General features: G+C 37.0%; 1 protein-coding gene across 4 annotated transcripts in view; it reads left to right on the forward strand.

The window, feature by feature from the left end:
- The first annotated feature begins 5,244 nt into the window (after nucleotides 1-5,244).
- Nucleotides 5,245-22,502, forward strand: part of LOC130556478 (sodium/potassium/calcium exchanger 2-like) — a 49,802-nt gene continuing 32,544 nt past the window's right edge. For all 4 annotated transcript variants that reach the window (XM_057337524.1, XM_057337541.1, XM_057337549.1 and 1 more), the window contains exons 1-2: nucleotides 5,245-5,467; nucleotides 6,608-7,600. In XM_057337524.1, the coding sequence (XP_057193507.1) occupies nucleotides 6,749-7,600 (852 nt within the window). In that variant the 5' untranslated portion in view covers nucleotides 5,245-5,467; nucleotides 6,608-6,748. The remainder of the gene's footprint in view (nucleotides 5,468-6,607; nucleotides 7,601-22,502) is intronic.

The following is a 22,502-nucleotide window of genomic DNA, read 5'->3' on the forward strand; positions in this document are numbered from 1 at the left end:
TGTTATTGTTTCATTTATACATCTTAGTTTTCATTTATTAATGTCCTTCAGAAGATTTAAAAATACATAAATGTTTTTCAGGAAATTAAATATATATTTTTTTAGTTGAAGTTGACTTCACAGAGTGTTCTTCTGTGTCTTAAGTGAGATGCCAATCCCAAGGGAGCGAACATGGTCATTTCGAAGTGCACTGCAAACGGCGTACACTGTAAAAAATAAATGTATTTTTACAGGTAAAATGCAGTGTAACGTAACAGTATTTTCACATTTTTTTATTAAAATAGTAAAATTCCATAAAACGCCATACATTTACACCAAATTGACATTTTTCCATGTTACTGAAAAAACGATGTTTTCTTTTAAACAAAAGTAATGATCATGAAATCTGAAAATGCACTTCTGTCCTCTAGTGGTGATCTTTCTCTGATGAAGTGAGTTTGACGGCTTGAGCAGAACATATTGTTTTTATTCATCCAGTCAATCACAGTAGAAAACATGAGCCACACCCACTATTCTTCCTCATTCAATATTAAGTTTCATTGTGAAATATGTCAGAAAACTGAAGACAATCACCAATTCTGCTTCACAGGGACTTTAACAAATCAACATGCTGCAGAACATGAATGACTTGATGTTTCATTGTTATTAAAGTCACCATTAATGTGATCAGTGTTTACTTTAGTTGGGCTCTTCACCCTTCATCTAATATACTGTGATCTCTCTTTGGGCTGGAAAATGAAGGCCACTTAAAAAGAAAAAGTGATCAGATTTGTTTGTCTGGTTGATGATGGTGATGTGAATCGTCATCTAGTTGAGTGTTGGTATTACGTGATTCATATTTTTGTTGGTTTTTTGTTATATCTGTGTGAATGAGCTTCCGCTGAAAGCACAGATTTCTTGCGATAACATTCATATGAACAGATTTAGAAAACATAATGTACATTAAATTACGGGAGCTGCTTTTTCACACATAGACATGAATAATCAATGTATGAATCTCAACAGTGGTGACATTAAATGAAAAGCTTCATGTTGCAATGCATGCTGGGAATCATGGATGAGTTTTGAACTATGATGGTACCCAGAATGCACTGCGTTTATCTGAATAGTTTGTTAGTTAACAGAAATAAAGTGAAGGTGGTGATGTAATAAGTGAAGGTGGTGATGGTGTTTGTAGAGTTTAATGAGGATTTCTCACAGAAAACACTGGTTGCCTGAACACTTGTGTTAGAACTACAGAATTTCTCTGTTAATTTCACAGTCAGTTTGTTCAGATCACGTCACTTCAGTTCACAGTGTACAGACCTTATTTCTGTTGATGGTCAATGTTTGGCACCCTGTGCTGCCGTGCACTTCACTATTTCTTTACACTGACATCTCTGTAGAATTAAACTGTAAATAACCTTCACATATACTGTGAAAAACTGTGAAGGACTTTCCCACAATTCCCTGTTTAACTCTGCACATGTCATATTTCATTCATCACTTAGTTTCTTTATATATTTGTTTTAGCAGCTGTGTACATATGAGTGGTTTTTAACATTATAAGTTGTTTAGTTAATGTTTATATCATTTTCACGTAACGTGTGTTACCCTGATGGTGTTTTGTGTTTGTGTATAAGACACAGAGCACATCTCTACATAAGAGAGCTAAAGCTTTATGGTCTGTCCACTTTTGAGTCTTCATGTGGTTGTGCAGGCTATCATTTCTTAGTCTTTGCTTGCTTTCTACACAATTAAAGAAAATAGAATAATATTAGCAGTTGTGTAAACAACTCAATTAACAAAGTACTTGTTTAAAAGTAGTAAATCACACACATGAAGCTTTGTCAGTGTACTTTTAAAGTTTGAATACTGTTGCTTTTTCATTTTACCAATTTATAAATTCAACCATTTTAACAGACAAATCATTTGGTACTACAGTGAAAACATGTTATTTTATTGTATGGTAGACACACGTTTTCTTATGTTCACAGTTTAAACACGTGACCTCAGTTCAGGGTGTAGCGTTATTTCTGTTAATGGTAAACCTTTGGCACCCTGTGCTGCCATGCATTTCACCATTGTTTTACGTCTACATTTTTTACAGTGTAGGGAATCAGGGAACATCGATAGATCACTTCGCCAGAAGTGGAAAGGGAAAATCAGCCAACTGCCATTGCGCGCTGCGTCACGGGTCAGAAAAACAATGGACAAGTTTACGTATGCTTTTTGTACATTGTGAAAGTTTATTTAGTTATTGATAATTATATTAATAGAGTGGTTTGTTTCACGTAAATATGTAATTTTACTTTTTGGGGAGAGAGAGAGAGAGAGAGAGAGTTAAGTCACAAGCAGTAAGAGCCTGCGGGACATTTCAAAGGGAGAATCCCTGTCGAGTTGGCGTCACCTTTGACCTTTTTAAAGTTGGCTGGAGTTTTATTCGTACAGGTTATGCTGTAAAATACGGAGTGGACTGTCTTTTTTTTTTTTTTTAAGTTACGTTACAATATTTATTTATTTATTTATATTATAATCTGCACAACCTAGCCGTTGCCTTTCTTTGATGGGAAAAACACTACCAGAAAAAGGGGTGTAGAAGTTCTTCACTTTACGGTGCGATACAACATTACAAACGCCTTAAAGGGATACTTCAGTAGCAAATCAAAATTTCCCCATGTTTTGCTCACCCTCAAGGCATCCTAACTGAATATGGTTTTCTTGAAGAATATTGCGGAGTTATAATACCACGTATCATTTTACTTCCATGCGGTAGAATGGAAGTGATTGGGTGTCGACTTTTTGAAAGCATCAGCGCCGGTGTTGCTAACGGTGGCTGCTCAGGATGGAGGTGAAGATCGCCAAATAAAGGCTTGGATTTGGTTCTGTTCCTCGCAGTCGAATGGACTCTGAAGATATGAAGTACATCTGACAAATAAAATTGATTCCTTTTGTAATTATTTTGCGTTTTTGGTGTATTTTAGGTTTCACTGTCAGTCATAACATTGGAGAAAACGCCTTTGTGTCTCATTGCAAACAAAGCAAATATTACATGATAAGTAATGGTTAAACGATAACATTGCAGAAATGTTATTCATTTTAAGAGTTTAAAGTCTTGTTTCTTCGAAACGAGTTGGAAGCAGAAACCACACAGAACCGAAATCATTTCATAATAAGTAAACGAGTAAACTTTATTAAATGCAATTGAAAACATAATGCCATTGATAAAACAAATTAAAATCGATGACATCGATGACAAATAAATACAATATAATAAAATATGTTAATGCCGCGATTACGATATGCATAAGGTTGAAACAAGTATTAAATGGTGACTCTGAGCGCTTCTTTTGATAGTTTTAAGATTGCGTAGTGCAGACAATTTGGCACACATTCAGAAATATAAAAGAAAACATTACATTACATTACACGAAGCTGACTACACCCCAGCCAGCATAGTCACGTAGGCCCCACATGGGTTAGCCCAGATGAAATGAACACTGCTTAGTGTGCATACTACAGGTTGGTAAATGTCACACTGAATGTTAATGAGATAATGAGGCGATAACAAACAGAATCACGGATGGACACAGAAACAACTACAGCTGACTTCAACCACAGCTTTTGATGGAATCAACGGAAGAAAAAGAAACATGAAATCTCTCGCCAGAGGATTATGATCATCTTTACCTGTTTATATTATTGAGAATATTTTTTTATTGTAATGTTTTATTGAAAATAATTAGTAATTAGTAAAATAAGTAATTTAATATTAAACAATAGACAAAAAAAATAACACAGGTATGGAACAGAAAGAGTGTAAGTAGGCCTAAATGATCGCTAACTAGCTTTAATGAAATTTTGCATGTAGAAAAAATAAAGGCCTCACGCTTTTGTTCTGACACACTTTTTCCCCATGGTGGCACTGTTGGGCAATTTTAAAATAGCACACAATTTACAACATACTTTAAAAGGGTATATATTTATTTGATCATTGTTATTATGTGTGTAAGTTGATAACTGTATTTCTAATGTTTGTATCTTGTACTCATTGATGTGTTCATGCTACCTATGAACAATTTAATGTGGTATATGTTAACATTTTTATTGATTTTATATATGCATTTTGTTTGGGTAGCATTGTTTTGGTTTTTATTTCAATGCTGATGTTACTGTGTACTAAATTCTAGCTTAAGATATATTTGTGGCTTTTTTTACACATTTTGACTTCAAGACCAGTATCTCCTAGAACAGTTGCTATTAGTGAGGACAGTAGCCTAGGAGAAACAGAGATGTGTGAATGTCACCTGTATTGGCATGTGCCTGCTTGTTTAATTAGGGTGAGGGAATGTTAGTGGTGTGTGTCCAGGACTCTGTGTAGGCAATTGTATAGATTGAGCAAAGATGTACTGCAAAGGTCTGCAATTACCTTATTAAACCTTCTCTGGCATGTTTTTTTAAATGGAAAATACACATTTGCAGTGTTGAAAATTGTCTTTAAATTAAAATAGTCTGTTATTTTTCTTTATTCAGAAAGACACTATTAAATGTGCTTGTCTGTGTATATCTCATGAAACCTCGTCCCTGTATTTTACTCCAAAATTAAATATGATACAAATATTATATATTGCATAAACACTGAATGTTTTTTTCTGACACATAACGGGAACAAATGTTGTACCATGGGCAATGATGATTCATTGTAACAATGGCACATTAATGCCAATTTTCATTGAACATAATGGAAATATTATAAATAAACATCTGGGCATTGCAGTAATGACAATCTTGGAGAAATGTACATTGTTGTCATAATGTCACAATGAAAAACATCCTAAAATAAACTTTTTTTCTAGCCTATTTCTGTAAAATGAAATGCTCAACATTTTGTTTGTCTTTTAACTTTTCTACCCCCAAATCAATATCTTATCTTACCATTTCAATTTACTATTTATACTATTTCTTGCTATTATTTTGACCTGAAGTTAATTCTGAGCGAAAGTCTGTGAAAAAATACGTGCTATGGGAGATTGAAATGTGTGCACATGTGGAAATGCCTTTATGATATCATTGTAAACTCATGTTGATGTACAAGTTCTCCTGTTGGAGAACCGCGCTCCCGTAACCAGGGCAACCCTTTTACCCGGGCCATTGTGACGTTACAGGGCCACTCGGATCCATGCACCTGTGTGAAGGAGACACACGCACGCACACGCCCGCCCGCACGCACGCACGCACGCACGCACGCACACACACACGCAAAGAGAGAGAGAGAGAGAGAGAGCTCGTGGTGAGTCAGATCATTGGTCCTCGCTATAAGTGATGTCTGGGAATAAAAGCATGATAGAGGTGCGATATCGGAGCTCCACCCCTAAGTAACATCAGCACCAGCATCACTGTCCTCATTACAGGGCATGAGAGAGGACGCACGCGGACTGTCAGCCTGCCGCACTCGCCCTGCCGTAGCTTTCATGCATCACATCTGAATGTAAGTCTTTCGTTTCTTATATTCACGTTGATCAACGCATTTACTTGTCTATCCTTATTGGACACGTCTTGGTTCGTTACACATGACGCATTGTTAGTGATGAGTATGGGCACACAACGCTGCGCTGGATCATAACTTAGTCTATTATGACTAAACCATTTTACAGTTTTACATTTCGGGATTTATATATCTATTGATATTTCATCACACAGAGCTCAGAGGTCATAAGAATGACAAGTCTGTTGCATGTCAGACAGGCGGTGAATTTTCAGGTATGCCAGCCATACTCTTTAATAACAGCATGATAAATGACAGCATTATTAGATGTGACATTGCCATGCACTGAGATTTTACTGCTTATGTCCAGAACATGAAATGACGAATATCTGAAAAAAACAACGCGGCCAGCAGGACTAAATGGGTTTCGAGAAATGTGTTTCTTTATACGTGCAGTTATTTACTTGTTTTACTACTTTTTGTTATTTGTCATTAATATATATTCCCAAGTTTTTGCATTCCCAAAATAACTAATGACTAATAACTAAAACAACGTTGGCTTAAAATAATAAAAATACTACTACAATGGTTATACATTGATGCTGAGCCTGGAAAAACACATACATACATGTAAATAAAAGAATGTTTCAGAATACAGGACTTGAGCTATAGGAGTCAGGAGGCTAGTGTTGATCTAGAGAGATTTTGATCATTGTTTTGGGACAGCATTAGGTTTGATTCTGGAATCTTCAGGTGATCAGAAGCGCAACTAGCCCTTTAAAACGGCTTTAGATGTGCCTTTGTATCGGTTTTTATTTGTCAGTGATGTATGTGAATTAATTTTAGCTGTTATTTTTGGTTGTGTAAGGCTCATGTTGTGAAACAGCTGCACCGAGCATGACATGGGTGCAGACGTGCTTTTGACATTGTACAGTTTCTATGTGACCTTGAAAATGCAGACGCAGCTGAGAGGAAGAGCTAGTCAGCAATCACGGACGCTCACAGATTCACACGTGCACACACACGTACACGCTTTTAATACTTCATGTGCGTGTGTGGATAGTGAGAGCAGATCTTCGTCCGCTGTGTACTGTGTATGATTAACCCCCCCATCTCGGCTGTCTCTGTGATTATTTTTCTCAGGCTAATATGAGGAAGCCTCTGGTGTGCTGAAGGACATCTGGATACCGCTGATTTACTGGACAAGTAGCATCCCCGGCATGCGCTAAGCCCATCCATAGCGTACTGAGAGAGTGCGTCAACGTCAAAGCCAGGACGTCGGCCATGGCCTCCAACTCAGATGCACTACTGCAGTACCACCAGACTGTCTGCGCCCGCCAGCGCTCCCACTGCACATGGAGGAAGCGTCGGCCTGCAAGGGTACTCGGCCTCCTCATTGCTCTCGTAGCAATAAGTGCAGTGGCCTTTTTGTGGCCCCGGCCTTCTCAGTGGGAAGAGCTACAGAGCCACACCCCACACAGGACTCTGCTGTCCACACACCTGGGAAACCTCTCAGAGGACACGCCCGTGGCCATGCGCTCATCTGTGGAGTCAAATGAAAGTCAGGGGGACTACCCGACTGACCTGTTCAGCCTAGAGGACCGCAGACGGGGCGCGGTGATACTGCACATGTTTGGCATGATGTACATGTTCATTGCCCTCGCCCTTGTGTGCGACGAGTTCTTCGTTCCAGCGCTGACCGTCATCACCGAAAAACTCACAATCTCGGACGATGTCGCAGGCGCCACATTCATGGCGGCCGGGGGCTCGGCTCCTGAGCTCTTCACTTCTGTCATTGGCGTCTTCATTTCCCACAGTAACGTGGGCATCGGGACCATTGTTGGCTCTGCGGTGTTCAACATCCTGTTCGTCATTGGGATGTGCGCCGTTTTCTCTAAAGAGATCCTGAACCTGACGTGGTGGCCTCTGTTCAGGGATGTCTTCTTCTACATTGTCGGCCTCATCATGCTTATTGTTTTCTTCCTGGATAACTACATCACATACTGGGAGAGCATTAGTCTGCTGCTGGCCTACGCTTGCTATGTTCTCTTCATGAAGTTCAATGGAAATGTAGAGACTCTGGTCAAGGGCATCATTTACAGAAACCAGGTCGTAGAGGTGGAGGCTCAACCGAAGGTGAGTTGACACCATCTCTTCCTTTCTCAGAATATCCAACTTGAATAGACTCTATGGGTTCCTTGTGGTCTTGCAAAACATTGGTGACATAACGTCTTTTCAACTGTCAGGTTGTAGTCTGCTGTAAATCCAGAACCCATGCACGAGCATAACAGCCACAAATGCTACTTGTGAATGTGCTTCTGAATCAGAAAGCAACAGATTGGACACCCTGCGGTGTCATGGACTTCATGGACACGAAAGACTAAAGTTCACGAGTCCACATCAAGTGTGTCATTTGGGACTGGCCCTGTTATTCATTTGTTGACCAAACAAACCCGCCTGAAAGCACGACAGAAATATGATTAAAATGTAGTGACATGGATTGGTTTGCCACAGCAAATTGGCCAGTGTTAAATGAACACTGCTGGGTGTCTATATGTGTCCACACTATAGGGTGTTAAAAGTAACACTGAAACAGTGTTGAAGAAGTGATGATTGATCATTAATGATGAACACCTGCTGTTAACAAACACAATCACTGAAGAAAACATGAACGGTTGATTTTGGGGTCACCATTATGGTGAACAGTGTTTCCTTTAGTTAAGGTCTTAGCCTTGGGCTATTGATGTTAATTATTTTATAACATCTTCAGTGTTCTTGTACTACTGACACTTGTATGTTGATGAAACTCAAGATTAGCTAAAGTTATATATGAGGCTGAAGATATGTGTGATTGATTGTGGACATTTTTTTGTGTAAATTTCTGTTTTAATGCTGTAAAATGCTTTATATAACTCATAAATAATGCGGCTGTAGGAGAAAGATCACTTAAGTCAGTCTGGAGAAACAATTACTTGCCCAAAGAATTATCACTGTCACTAAGATACATCTAGTCATCAATACTCTTCATACAAACCTCAATGATGGTGACAAGCAACGGAATTACTTCGATGAACAGAACAACTGCAATGCATGCTGGGAGTCGTAGAGGAGTTTTGTACTATGATGTTACCCAGAATGCATTGCTGCATAAAGTTTTTTGCTGTTGATTGTCACCATTGTTGAGATTCATTCACAGATCCTTGATGTCTGTGTGTTTAACTGGTTGAGAACTTTTTCACTTCAACAATAATTGGGTACTGCTACGCAGGGTCAAAAGACAAACTAAAATTCAGTAAAACCTTTTCAGGATAATGTTGCTGCGCTTTACCATTTACCAATATCGTCATTTGGCTTCTTTTAGCTATGCTTTGGCTGTAATAAAGACACCCATAAAGCAGAATATTACAACTGGAGAAAAACTTCAATTTCTAGAACTCAAGGATCAAGAGCCCAACTGAAGGAAACACTAAACACTATCAGGGTGACTTCTTATTGTTGATGTTTTCTTCAGTGATTGTGTTTGTTAACAGCAGGTGTTCATCATTAATGATCGATAATCACTTAATGAATCACTTAATTATGTCATTATCTTCAACACTGATTCAGTGTCACTTTAACACCCTATAGTGTGGGCACATATAGACACCCATCAGTGTTCATTTAACACTGGCCAATTTGCTGTGTAGGACAACACTCTTGCTCAAATGAAAGTATAGGTATACTCAACAAACCAGCAATACTTTAATTGTGAGCTTGTCCACAGGCAGTGTTTAATTGTAGTGACAAGTGATAATAACAGCACAGGACAGCAAAACAGTCGCAGGATTTGGGCCAGATGGGTCAGACCGCTTCAGGATAGGATAATCGATTAGAAGATTTCAGGAGGACCATGAGCACTCCTATATATTATAAACGCACAGTACCGGATCTGAGTGGCCCATCAATGTTGCCAGGCAACAGGTAGATGTTTTCTTTATAGGACACACAAAGACCCTCCTTCATGTCCGTAAATATAGTTTTGTCGCAGGAAATGTTTTGGTTGCTAACGAAGGCACATGCTGTTTAAATGCGCCGCAGCACTCATGCATGAAGCTGCAGTAATCCTGCAGGCTTTATGTCCGGTAATCCATTTGTCTCAGCTACTGCAGCTAGGCCTCCTGTAACAACAATCATGATCTAATACCGCAGTTTCACCTCACACCTAATCCCTGAACCCAGAAGCGCCGTACTGTACATCACATGACTAAACCAGAAAACTGGGCTTTGGTCTTTGTCATAGAAAGTGTTAAAGTCCCTCTGCATTCGATAATTGTATCCCTTAAAACTCACCTTTAAGCATTAAAACAGCATATGTAAACATTCTTTATGCCTTAAAATGACTTGAATGCAACTCTACACCCTTGCTTCATTTAGTATATGCAGATTCATGAATATGCAAATTAGCCCCACCTCCATTTAATCGAGTGAGCTAAAATCATTGGTACATAGATGCCTCATTCGACGTGTGAGCAGTGCAACGGCTCAAATATATTAATGTGATTGGTTACAGGGTTATGATGTCATAAACAGAGGCAGTTTCAAACATCATTTTTTAACTGTATTTGGTAAACTGCAGTTTTATGGAGAAAACACTCCACAAGTGTTTAAAATGATGTATTTGCAAATGTTTTTATCTTAAAGCATATAAACATACAAACAACAATAAAACTTTATATAATCACCCGTTTTTGAGCATTTTATTGATTGCAAAAACAAGTTCAGAACATAAATGTTAAGTGTTTTAGCTTTCAAATGATGCAGTTTGTGATATTTGATTGAATAATAATGTAAAACAAAGGTAACAAAATGCAGACACAATCAAAAATGTCTTGTCCATGGGCCCTGTGCATGTTACTGTAATGTAAGGGGTTAAAACTTGATTTTCACCACAGTAGGACTTTAACAGCAGTATGAACTAACAGAGCTATTTATGGATTTTTAATGTACTCAACTAACCTGGCAAAAGTAATCTTTTCATGTTTTCAGTTTTATTCTATTTTAATATTTGTCAGTGCAAGAAAAATAAAGAAGTTGTATATATCAAGCCGGATTTGTGATAGACATCGATTATGTTCATCTTGGTAGCTCATTTGAAGTCATTTTTTTTGTAAAACTGTTCCAAATGTAACTAGTCACATATACATCTAAACCTGTTTTCCGTTTTCTGTTTTTCTATATTCCTGAGAAAAATATGCCCATCACATCCGACTTATATAATATACATATACATACACAATAATTTATATATTTTTATAAAAATATATTTATATACATAATAATTATGTATATAAATATACAGACAGCTGATGCTACAAAAAAGAGTTTTCTACTCTAAACTAATAATAGGCTTAGCTTTTGTGATTGTTGTCAGAAAAAAAAGATTTTATTTGCTTGAGCAGCGTTCACGGACAGCGTGGATCCGTAATCATTCCATTTGAACACCCGGCACTATTTTTTTGCCTCCTGCACATTTAACCCTGCAAAATCCACAAATTCAGCAAACTGGATTTTGGATCAATGCTGCAATTATTGCAAGCTGTATTTTTGTAGCTCTTACGCAGTCGTTCTCACGTTGATGAGAACGCTTGAGCGAAATCTACAAGACCGCCCACATCAAGTGGAATGGGGCCAGATAGTATAGCTGCTATGGGGCCCTGCTCCTGGTGTATGGTCTTGTGTACAATGGACCAGATTTGTGAAATCAGACTGGCTTTGGTAGCTACATTTACAAGAATTCTGAGATTTAGGAGTGATAAAGCATGACATCCACAACAACCAAAAAAAGTTGACATTGACTGAGACATTTAGCCAATATGAGATTTTTGGTGAACTATGCTGCCATTTTTGCGTGGAAACATGAGTTTTGACAGGCAAGAGAATCGTTGTTAACATGGAGCTCAGAGTGGGCTGTATCGCGGCAGTGGGGGATTGTGGAGTCATGTTCCTTACGTCATTCTATTCACAGGGGATTAAACAATGTCGAGCGTGGATGAAGCTTTGCCGGGTTAAGCTGAACAAATTGTGTCCTGTTTAAAGAAAATACTTTTAACCCCCCCTGAGCATATTGACAACCTCGACCTGGATCTGGTGACGTGATTCAGATATCAGATGGGGCTAAACTTCAGCGGGCAGGAATCACACAGGGTTGAAAAGGTTCATTTGAGGTGGTAAGAACCTGGCTGTTTATTCCAGTGATGCAATATTAAAGTGTCAAAAAACAGATCCAAAGTCTCTTTAGGAAAGCCAGCACACTCTGCGACCGTGTTTTTGTCATCTAACAAGATGAAATTTCTCTGTACTTGAATGGGGGAAGACAGAGATGTCTAAAATTGCTGGCTAAATCCACAATTAAATAACATCATTTCGAACAATAAATAAACTTGACATCAACCAGACCCTAACTTTTGTTTCACCTTTAAAGCACCTTTTTTCGGAGATCGCTTCAGCAACTGAGGTTTGCAAGCACCTCACAGGACTTCTGTATACCTCTGTAGAGCCCCTTCTAGAAAATCTTTAACCATTAATGATTTATTTAATTTACTGGAAGGTGGAACTTTGTTAGATCGACCACATCGAGTTTTGCATTTCGCCCATTAGTCATAGGCATAGCAGTGCAGCATCTTGTTAATATCTTTTATTTTTTACGTATCTCAGCGCCTCGCTGGTTTAGACTGACATGTCAAAGATGGCTGCCACTGTCTTTCTTTAACCCTAATTGCTTTAACATCAGACAGGTCTCTATGGTGATGTGAAGTGAGGTGAAGCATATTGCTGGTGATTAACGATTATACAGTTTTGGAAGATGAATGCACAGGCTACAGGGTTAGCAATGCACAAAAAGCATTAACCTCTCTCTTCACAGCAGTGTAAAATATAACTCAGGGCCCGATTTGGGCGATTACTTGGGTATTAACAAGCTTTTTCAAAGGAAGTATTTAAAATATTAAATGGGGGGGGGGGGGGGGCTGTATGGCGGTCCATTGTACAAGATTCTCTCTCTTCCAAAACTGCTTGTGAGCTGCTGGCTGCTTATATTCAATATGCTTGTCCATATGTAGATATGATGCAGAGCCCATCTGAGCTAGTGTAATTCTTATCCTTATGAGATACACAATACACAAAGTCCAGCTCTAAAACGGTTCCCGGCACTTTTAAATATTTTTTTAGGTATTTTAAATTTTAAATAGAAATCACTAGACACTTAGTCTTGGTGTGGTTACTGCAGGACAATCTGTCATTTTGACTCCACTGTTTGTTCTATACTGTGTCTTCTTTAAAGCTGATTTGCAACAATGCAACACTGTGAAAAGTTCTGTAGACCTAAATTTGAATTGAATTGAACTTTGCATACAGCTGATACTTATTGTATTTGAAGAGGAATAATTAAAGAATGCAGTGGTAAAACTAGAAACATAATTATATTTATTCACATAAAACAATATTGTAAATATCTTGTTTTTTTTCAAGTCACCATAAAATCAACCATTCTTATTTAACGGCAATATTGCATTATACATTGCATGTTTATATACAAATTTTTATTATTATTATTACTATTTATTTAATCAATGCACCCTATCATTTTTTGCATGGTGTTTGTCTCAGCGGGTGGGACTATAATGAATTTCCAATGGCCAGGGTTCTAACTTCCAGTGATCGAATTCCTGAAGGACAAAACCAAGTTACATATTTTTTTCTCATTCCAGATGCCATTTCACTTGGATATACATCACAATGTGGGAAAAACACTTTCGCAAAATTTGTTTCTTGCCGACTTACATAGCCGAAAACATAGCTATTAAACGGGTGGGTGATTCTCATGAAATATTTTTTTTAAATACAAATTTCCTTTCTAGGCATTTAAAACAACATCTGGCATGTGTAAAAGCATTAATTCATTTCAAAACATTTACTGACAATTAAAAAAAATTAACAAGACCTTAAAAATCGTATTAATGTCAATACCGTAGCATGTTGGGCTTAAAAAAAAGAAACCATGATCCCTAATGAAGTGTTTTTTCACCACACATAATTAGGCATTCATGAAATGGATTTTTGTATGTGTAAAACTGCCTGTATCTGTAATAACAAGCTATGGAGAAATATAGAAATCTGCTAACCGGTAGCCATTTGAAGCCATTTGGAGGTACTGGCAGATGTTTCAAGCTTAATATTAAGATCTGTTTGTACATGTGTAAAAAGTCCTTTTGCGGAGTATGGAAGGATCAGTCATGGACACTTTTTTATTACACAAATATTATTAAATGCAATAAATACAAAAATGATTGTTCCAATGTTAAAATGAATTGTTGTGTAAGAACACTGTTATATTATAAGGACAAACTTTATGATGTTAACTTGTGATGTTTATTATTAGTTTAGACTGAGCAAAAATTATGTTGACCTGATTCAAACTTTGGTGTACTTCAACATTTTGAGGAAACTGATTGCCTTAAAAAAATTAAGTAATGTGTATTTGTTATTTGAGTGAACTTAAAATGTTCAGCTCATCCAACAAAAAGGGCATTGCACTAAATTCTAAGTAGACTGAACTTAAAATAATTAGTAACATCAACTGCTCTGTCAAACTGTGAAATGTAAATTTACAAAAAAAAATGAGGAAACCAATTGCACAAATATTTTTAAGTAAAGAAGTGTTTAATTTTAAGTTAGTAGAACTCATTAATAATTGTTGTCTGAACTTATTGATTAAGTATAATTAAGTACTGCTGACTCAAAATCATTACTTAAGTTAATTTATTATAATAGTGTTCACTTTACTAAAGAAATATTAGTAAGTGATTAAAGTACCATTATGGTGATCAGTGTTTACTTTAGTTGGGCTCTTGACTCTTGGCTTCTGTTAAGTTAATTACTCTGTCAGTGCTTGTATGTGTTTGCGAAACAACACTTGTGCATTTATTAAAAAGAGATCTTTAAAAAGGTAAGATTGGAGTAGATTTCATAATAGGTGTCAATTTTTAATAAAGTACAGAAGCTGTGGTAAATAAGGAGTTTGATCCATTACAGATGAAAATGTTTCAGTTTATAAATGCACAAGGATTGTGTCAAAGTAAAGGATGATTTACTGACACACTTAGACATCAACACTCATACAAACCTCAACAATGGTGACAACCAACAAACAAATTCATATAAACAGATCAACTGCAATGCATGCTGGGAACTATGAATGAGATTTGTACGTTACCCAGCATGCATTGCAGTATGAAGTTTTATTTTGTTGATTTGTCACCATTAATTAAATACTTTTCTGATCTAATTAATAGATATTCTAATAACACAAGAGTTTTGTTTAATACAATAAATTCTGTATTGAACCCATTAACACGCAGTTATCCAAATCCTACTAAACCCAGATAGCAAATATTTGCGGCCCAAATCTGGCCCACACCTTACTCCCCATACCACCTCATCTGGCCCACATACCGCGTGGAATGACGGCACTTGGGTGGACCGCTCCTGTTTGCCAGGTTTGGGCCACAAGCAAGCCAAAGCAATGCCGCATGTCAGCCAAAAACAAAACAAAAAAAGCAGAACTGACCCAAATATAAACAACAGTTCATTTAAATTCTGGCCCAAATTTATCCTAAAACCAACACGTTTCTGTGCTCCTGTTTGACAGAATTTGTATTGAGTTTCATTATTATTATAGTGATGATTGAGTCATTAGTGATGAACATCTGCTGTTAACAAACACAATCACTGCAGAAAATATCAACAAAAACTACAAAAAAATAATTTACTCAGAGAAACACAACAACTACAACCTGAAACACAACCCAGCTAACACAAGTTTGTTATAAGAACGTTCCTTAGAGGTTTTTCACGTTTTAAAATATTCAAAATGTCAGTTTTTGTGTTTTAAGAATATTCCCAGCTGACAAAAGTCACCATCATGGTGATCAGTGTTTCCTTGAGTTTGGCTCTTGACCCTTGACATTTACTCTTTAGATTTGTTGTAGCTATGTACTTATAAAGTACGGTTGTTATGGCAATGCAAATGATATTCTAATCAAATGTTGTTGGTTGGTAATCATTAAGATTACTGTAATGTTTAAATTTGAGTAAATTGCTGTGCTGCTGATCCTGAAAGAACATTATTACGTCTGGGAGTTTGATGCTTTTGCAGTCTAGAAAGATTAGTGAAAACTGAAACAAATAAACATTTAAACCAAAAAAGGAATTTAGACACAGACATCAAGAATCAGTGTATGAATCTCAACAATGGTGACAATCAGCAAACGAAAACTTCATGTTGCAGTGCATGCTGGGTAACATCATAGCACAAAACTCATTCATAATTCCCAGCATGCATTGCAGTTGATCCGTTTATCTAAATTAGTTGGTTGATTTTCACCATTGCTGAGATTCATAAACTGATTCTTGATGTCTGTGTGATTCTAAAATGTGTTTTGATAAACATACATCCATTTTTCACAAATCTTTGTAAAATGCATCAAAATACAATTAAACTCTGTGCTCTTATAATGTTCTTTAAGGATCAACAGCATAGCACTCAATCCAAACGCGAGCACTGAATCAAATTACAATGTCACAGTGGTGTCAATGGTTCCATACCAACACCGTTTGGATAGGTTCTCGTTTGCACTGCCATAACAAGTACACATTAAAAGCTCACAGTTTCAGCAAGTCAAACAAAGTAATGGTCAAGGGTCAAGATCCCAACTCAAGGAAACACTGATCACCATGATGGTAATATTCTAAAAAAAACTAAAAGATGTTTTTAAAACGTATTCAAACAATTGAAAAACCTCTAAGGAACGTGCTTATAACAAACTTTTGTTAGCTGGGTTGTATTCAGGTTGTAGTTGTTGTGTTTCTCTGGGTAAATTTAATTTAATTTAAGTTTTTGTTGATCTTTTCTGCAGTGATTGTGTTTGTTAACAGCAGATGTTCATCACTAATGACTCAATCATCACTATAATAATAATGAAACTCAATACAAATTCTGTCAAACAGGAGCACAGAAAGGTGTTGGTTTTAGGATAAATCTGGGCCAGAATTGAAATGAATTGTTGTTTAAATTTGGGTCAGTTCTGCTTTATTTGTTTTGTTTTTGACATGCGGCATTGCTTTGGCTTGCTTGTGGCCCAAACCTGGCAAACAGGAGCGGGCCACCCAAGTGCCATCATTCCACGCGGTATGTGGGCCAGATAAGGGGTTATGGGGAGTAAGGTGTGGGCCGGATTTGGGCCGCAACGATTTGCTGGTTTGGTTGCTATCTGGGAAGAAACTTGTAATAGGTTCTTAAAATTCTTCACCACAAAGATTGAGACCATTAGAGCTAGTATCAAGCCTATGTTCGTGGTACTGATTATTCCCAGACTTCAGGAATTTTTTCTATCTTTGAGCCAATTTCACTTTCAAATTTAGTCAATATAGTTCGGCTTTTAAAACCTACAAATTGTGTCTCAGATATTATTCCCTCTTGCTTATTTATTCAAGTTTTAGATGTAGTTGGCCCAAACATTGTCAGCATTATTAATAGCAGTTTAGTAAACGGTGTAGTTCCTTCTTGTCTAAAGCACGCTATAATACAGCCTCTTTTAAAGAAGCCAAGTTTGGACCCGGTGGGGTTAAATAATTATTGTCCTATTTGTAAGCTCCCTTTTTTATCAAACATATTAGAGAAGGCTGTTTATAACCAGCTGATCGCCTTTTTAAATAAAAATTCAGTTTTTGATAAATTTCAGTCTGGTTTTAGATCAAGACACAGCACAGAGACCGCCCTTTAAAAAGTACATAATGACTTACTGCTTGCTGCTGATTCAGGAAATGGAGCAATCTTGATTCTCCTCGACCTTAAGGCAGCATTCGACACGATAGATCATAATATTATTTTAAATCGATTAAGTCATTTGGTAGGCATTCAGGGAAAGGCTCTTAAATGGTTTTGTGCTTATCTGGAAAACAGAAGTTCTGTAGTTCAACTGGATAATTATTTCTCTGATTCTGCAGTCTCTTTTTGTGGGGTCCCCCAAGGATCCATCCTGGGGCCTATCCTATTCTCTATATACAGTATATGATCCCGCTCGGCCTTATCTGCCGTAAATTTAATAATGCATATCATTTTTATGCAGATGATCTAAAATTCTATCTTCCATTGAAAGTAGGCAATGACGATGAACTGAGTGATTTGATGATTTGCTATCATGAGATTAAGCAATGGTTGGCTCAGAACTTCCTACAACTCGATGAGGAAAAAACAGAATGCATATTATTTGGATCTGTAACACCATCCTCACACGAGCTTATATCACCAATTGAAAACAGCTACCAAATACCTTTGCTTTTTATCCCAAACAAACAGGTTTTAACTCACTGTTTTAGCTGTTAAAGAAAAACTAAGCAAATAGTCTAGAAGTAAAATACAAGAGTCAAGAGCCCAACTAAAGCAAACACTGATCACAATAATGGTAGTCTGGTTAAATTTGAAGCTTTTTGAAAATTTTATTCAATGGTTGCTTGCTATCTGGGACACAAAGTTTTAAGTTTACGGAATTATTTCAGTTTTAAGTACTGTTAACTCATTTTTAATGAGTAGATTGTACTGTTTGGGAATACAGTGAATTTAATTTAAATGGACTCCGAATGACCCAGCTGGAATGGATTTAACTGACGGCGCTCTAAAAAGTGAATGATATACACTGTAAAAAATTCCCTGTTAAATTACAGTAAACAACTGCCAGCTATATTTGCCAGCACATAGCTGTAATTTTACAGCATACCTACTGTAATCTGCAACAAAAGTTTATTACTGTGAAAGACATTATAATTTGCACAATATAATACTGTTATTTTAGTGTTCCTGCTGTGATTTCCATTAATTGTTTATTACCAGAGGTGGGACCAAGTCATTGTTTTCAAGTCCCAATCAAGTCCCAAGTCAAGAGAGGCGAGTCCAAGTCAGGTTGCAAGTCCTGAATGTTAATGAAACTGAATCAATATCACCTTTGTGCCCACAAAAATCACCATTATTGTGATCAGTGTTTGCTTTAGATGGGTTCCTGATCCTCGGCTTCAGTAAAATTACTTATTCAGTGGTGTAATAGCGTTTCAGAAAGAATGCTAAAAAAACCAAATTACATGATATTTAAATATATGAATTTTATCATAAAAAAGTAATAATACTGATTTATTGATGACTAGTTTGAGTGCTCTGAATTGTAAATGCACATGAACTTGGACAAAATAAACCGAAACATATTACTGACACACTTAGACATCAACACTCATCACACAAACCTCAACAATGATGACAATCATCAAAGTAATTCAGATAAACAGATCAACTGCAATGCATGCTGGGAGACATGAATGAGTTTTGTACTATGATGTTACTCAGCATGCATTGCTGCATGAATTTTTCTTTTGTTGATTGTCACCATTGTTGAGATTCATACACTGATTCTTGATGTGTTTGTGTGTCTGAGTAGTTAAGCTGTTTTAACAGTTTGTGATTATATTTGTTCATTCCTAAATAAATTCACAGTGTTTTATAAATTCATACTCCAGTAGCAGAGAACTGATATTGACAGTGAACAAGAGAAGACAAACTTTAAAATGAGTTCATCATTAAACAGAAGTGAGCCTCTGTCTAAGCTTGTTTTGACCCAATAATTGTATTTTAATACAGCTACAACAGCCAAAGAAAACTAGTTTAACATTAAAATAAAAGAGTCAAAAGCCCAACTAAAGCAAACACTGATCACAACAATGGTGATTTTTGTGGGCACAAAAGTGATATTGATTCAGTTCATTAACATTCAGGACTTGCAACCTGACTTGGACTCGCCTCTCTTGACTTGGGACTTGATTGGGACTTGAAAACAATGACTTGGTCCCACTTCTGGTAATAAACAATTAATGGAAGTCACAGCAGGAACACTAAAATAACAGTATTATACTGTACAAATTGTAATGTCTTTTAAGGTAATAAACTGTTGTTGCAGATTACAGTAGGTATGCTGTAAAATTACAGCTATGTGCTGGCAAATATAGCTGCCAGTTGTTTACTGTAATTTAACAGGGATTTTTTTACAGTGTATACACTAAATTAGAGATGATAAAAGCGAGTGAGTCCAATTTCATTGGTCTTAAAAAGTGGGTGGAACCTGCACAAACAATGGTTCCGGTGCCCATGCACGACATTGGTTGCAAATTGCGGACATAAGCAGTACAAACTGTAAAAATAATATCCTATAGGTTGAAAATCGTTATTTGTATGGAAAGTTTGTATCTTAATATCACCCAGTGAAAGCTAAAAAGGAACATATACATACTCTGTTTAGAACAGTGATTAAGGTTTAGGCATTGGGTCAATATTGCAAACAGGTTTTTAGTCACAGACTGCATGCTCTTTGATGGTATCGACTCCAGTATGTTAAAAATAACACGTACTGGCCATGTGAAGGCAGAATGCTTGACCCTCTTGCCACATGACATACAGTCTAAATTGATCGTTGCATCTGCCGTGTAGGTGTGTGTGTTTCTGATATCAGATCTCATCTGCATCAGAGGGGGGTATGAATAGAAAATGTAAATGTAAGTTAATATGTAATAATGCATATTAATCGCTCTCTTAAATAAACAGATTAATGCAATAGACATTTCTGTGAAAGACACATCCCAGCAGGAATTCACTAAAAACGAGTGTGTTGTTATAACAACTGATTGTGCGGATAGGCCACAATTTATATGAGTTAAATTAACATAAAAATATGATTTTTTACACTGAACAAAAGTGTCATGAATTCAGCCCTCGGATTGAATGAAATGTTTATTCTTTTGCATCTAAACTTGTGAATGGAATTATTGAAGAAGAATAAACAACAAAATGAACAAAGACAAACAATGGTGTCCACATGTACAGTAGGTAAATTAAACATGGACATTGCGTCCTGCTCCTGTTGTCAGACGTATGCATGTAATTATGTATCTATGTAAGGAGATCTTGCTAGTCTATATTTGGTTTCGAGTAGCAAGGTCACTCGTGACAAGAGCTGAAGGTGAGGAGCTGCGAGACAGAGAGAAATCTGAAGCTCGATCGATGTCAGCTATTTTAAAAGATTAGGGAAATAGCTAATGTAGGCAGTGGAACAGGGAGGACTTTCCTTACTAAAGCATCATATCATCTGTATGGGATGTTGTGGTGGACACAATGGACACGTTGTTGTCCTACTGTAGCTGTTTGCCTTCGGTGTCTGATTATCGGTAACCAAACTGCCTGTCATTTAGAATGACTTTTCAATTCCTAACCGCTTTAAGGACTTTTAATACATTTTCAGTAGGAATTACCTATAAACGTATCACAGACTCAGCATCAGAGGCTGATTTTAATCATGTTTGATATGTCATTGTAGAAATGTGTAGTTTACACTAGAATCATTTTCTGTCCAGTGTATGAGGCCTTTATATGTTCACATACAGCGGTCAGGGTGGAACTCCCCCCTTACATGAGTAGCATTGGGGGATTTAAAGATTTTTTAAATTTCTCGCATTATAAGAGCTAGACTTTCAGGAATGATTTAAATTTTGCACAATCCCGCGCTGAAATTCAATGCCTGGCACTTATATAGTGTTTGTCTACGTTACTGAGCAGATTTAAGCAGGTCTGATTGCAATCAGTTACTGTGATGGGGTCTATGAAAGGCTAATTATCATTATGACTGAGTTTACTCTGTAAACGTCCATTCAGCAGCATGTGCTCATAATCACAAACACATCCAGCTCTGTTTGTTGGTCATCATACCATCTCCAAGGTGACCCAGACACACATACAACCACACTTCTGTCTTTGGTCAATGTATTGTATCCCAATCATAACTGATCACTGTGCAAAATGTTTGTTTCCATAAATCTTTTATCAAGTACATGTATATTTTATATAACCAATGACATGCAAGTAGGTGAAAAATATATTAATCATTAATATCATAGTTTACTAATGCTTAAATCATGACCAGAATCTACAGTCTGCTGCCTCCAAAATCCCAATTTTATGATGACATATACGGCGTAGTATTTATATAATCTCAAATCGGACAGTCACACATTTTATTGCCCTGATCACGTCTTAAAATGTGTCTGGCTTGTTGCCCTAAGCCGCTTACAGAAATTGAAACTAAGCTGTCCATTTAGTTTAAATCCCTGAGCACAGATGCACTATTTAGTTAGTTAAGGGGCCTTTCATATACAAATATTCTATTCACAGACACAAACCTTCACCATAAAACCATATCACGGTATGATAGCTATCATTAAAGATCGCGTATCACAGGCATTTTCTGCCAATCTCATATTAATCTTGAGTGCCTATACAGTAGTATTGCATACGACATATCTTCGAAGAGTATTAAGTTTGATCAAATTTATAAAAGAGAGATACAGCTGTGTGTTTATTTCCGGAAAAACACAAGCTACTAGAGGTGGGACTAGTGGGGAGAGTGGGATGGAACTATATACAGCACAAGCAAGCAACACATCATCACATTAATCCCTTCGTGTTTTGTTCATTATGCACGTACACGCCGATTGCCACACAGACGTATGACTTAGTTTGACGTACAGCGTGCAGTTCATGTCCGGCATCTTTTATCACTGGGACCGCGCTATCCACCGTTTATATAACATCCATCACTGAAATGCCGTGAACAAACAGACACACCTAAACTTCACTATCGCAAGAGTAACGAGCTGCAGCGCAGCCCATCTTGACGCAGCGCAGATAATCTTGATGGTAAGCGGGTCTCGCTCGTGGGCGTGCTCTTTCTTTCGCCTTGTCATGCTTTTGGCCAATAAAAGGAATAGGATCCCTTTGACGACACAGGGATCCAGAATTATAAAAAAACTTTCCGAAACAAGTTGGAGTCCTGGGGGAGTGTATACAAGTACTACATCATACCTCCAACTCGTTTTTTGAACAAGTTGACCATGTTAAGCATGAGAAGCCAGC

The sequence above is a fragment of the Triplophysa rosa genome, linkage group LG1 (genome assembly GCF_024868665.1).
Source record: "Triplophysa rosa linkage group LG1, Trosa_1v2, whole genome shotgun sequence".
NCBI classification, from domain to species: Eukaryota; Metazoa; Chordata; class Actinopteri; order Cypriniformes; family Nemacheilidae; genus Triplophysa; species Triplophysa rosa.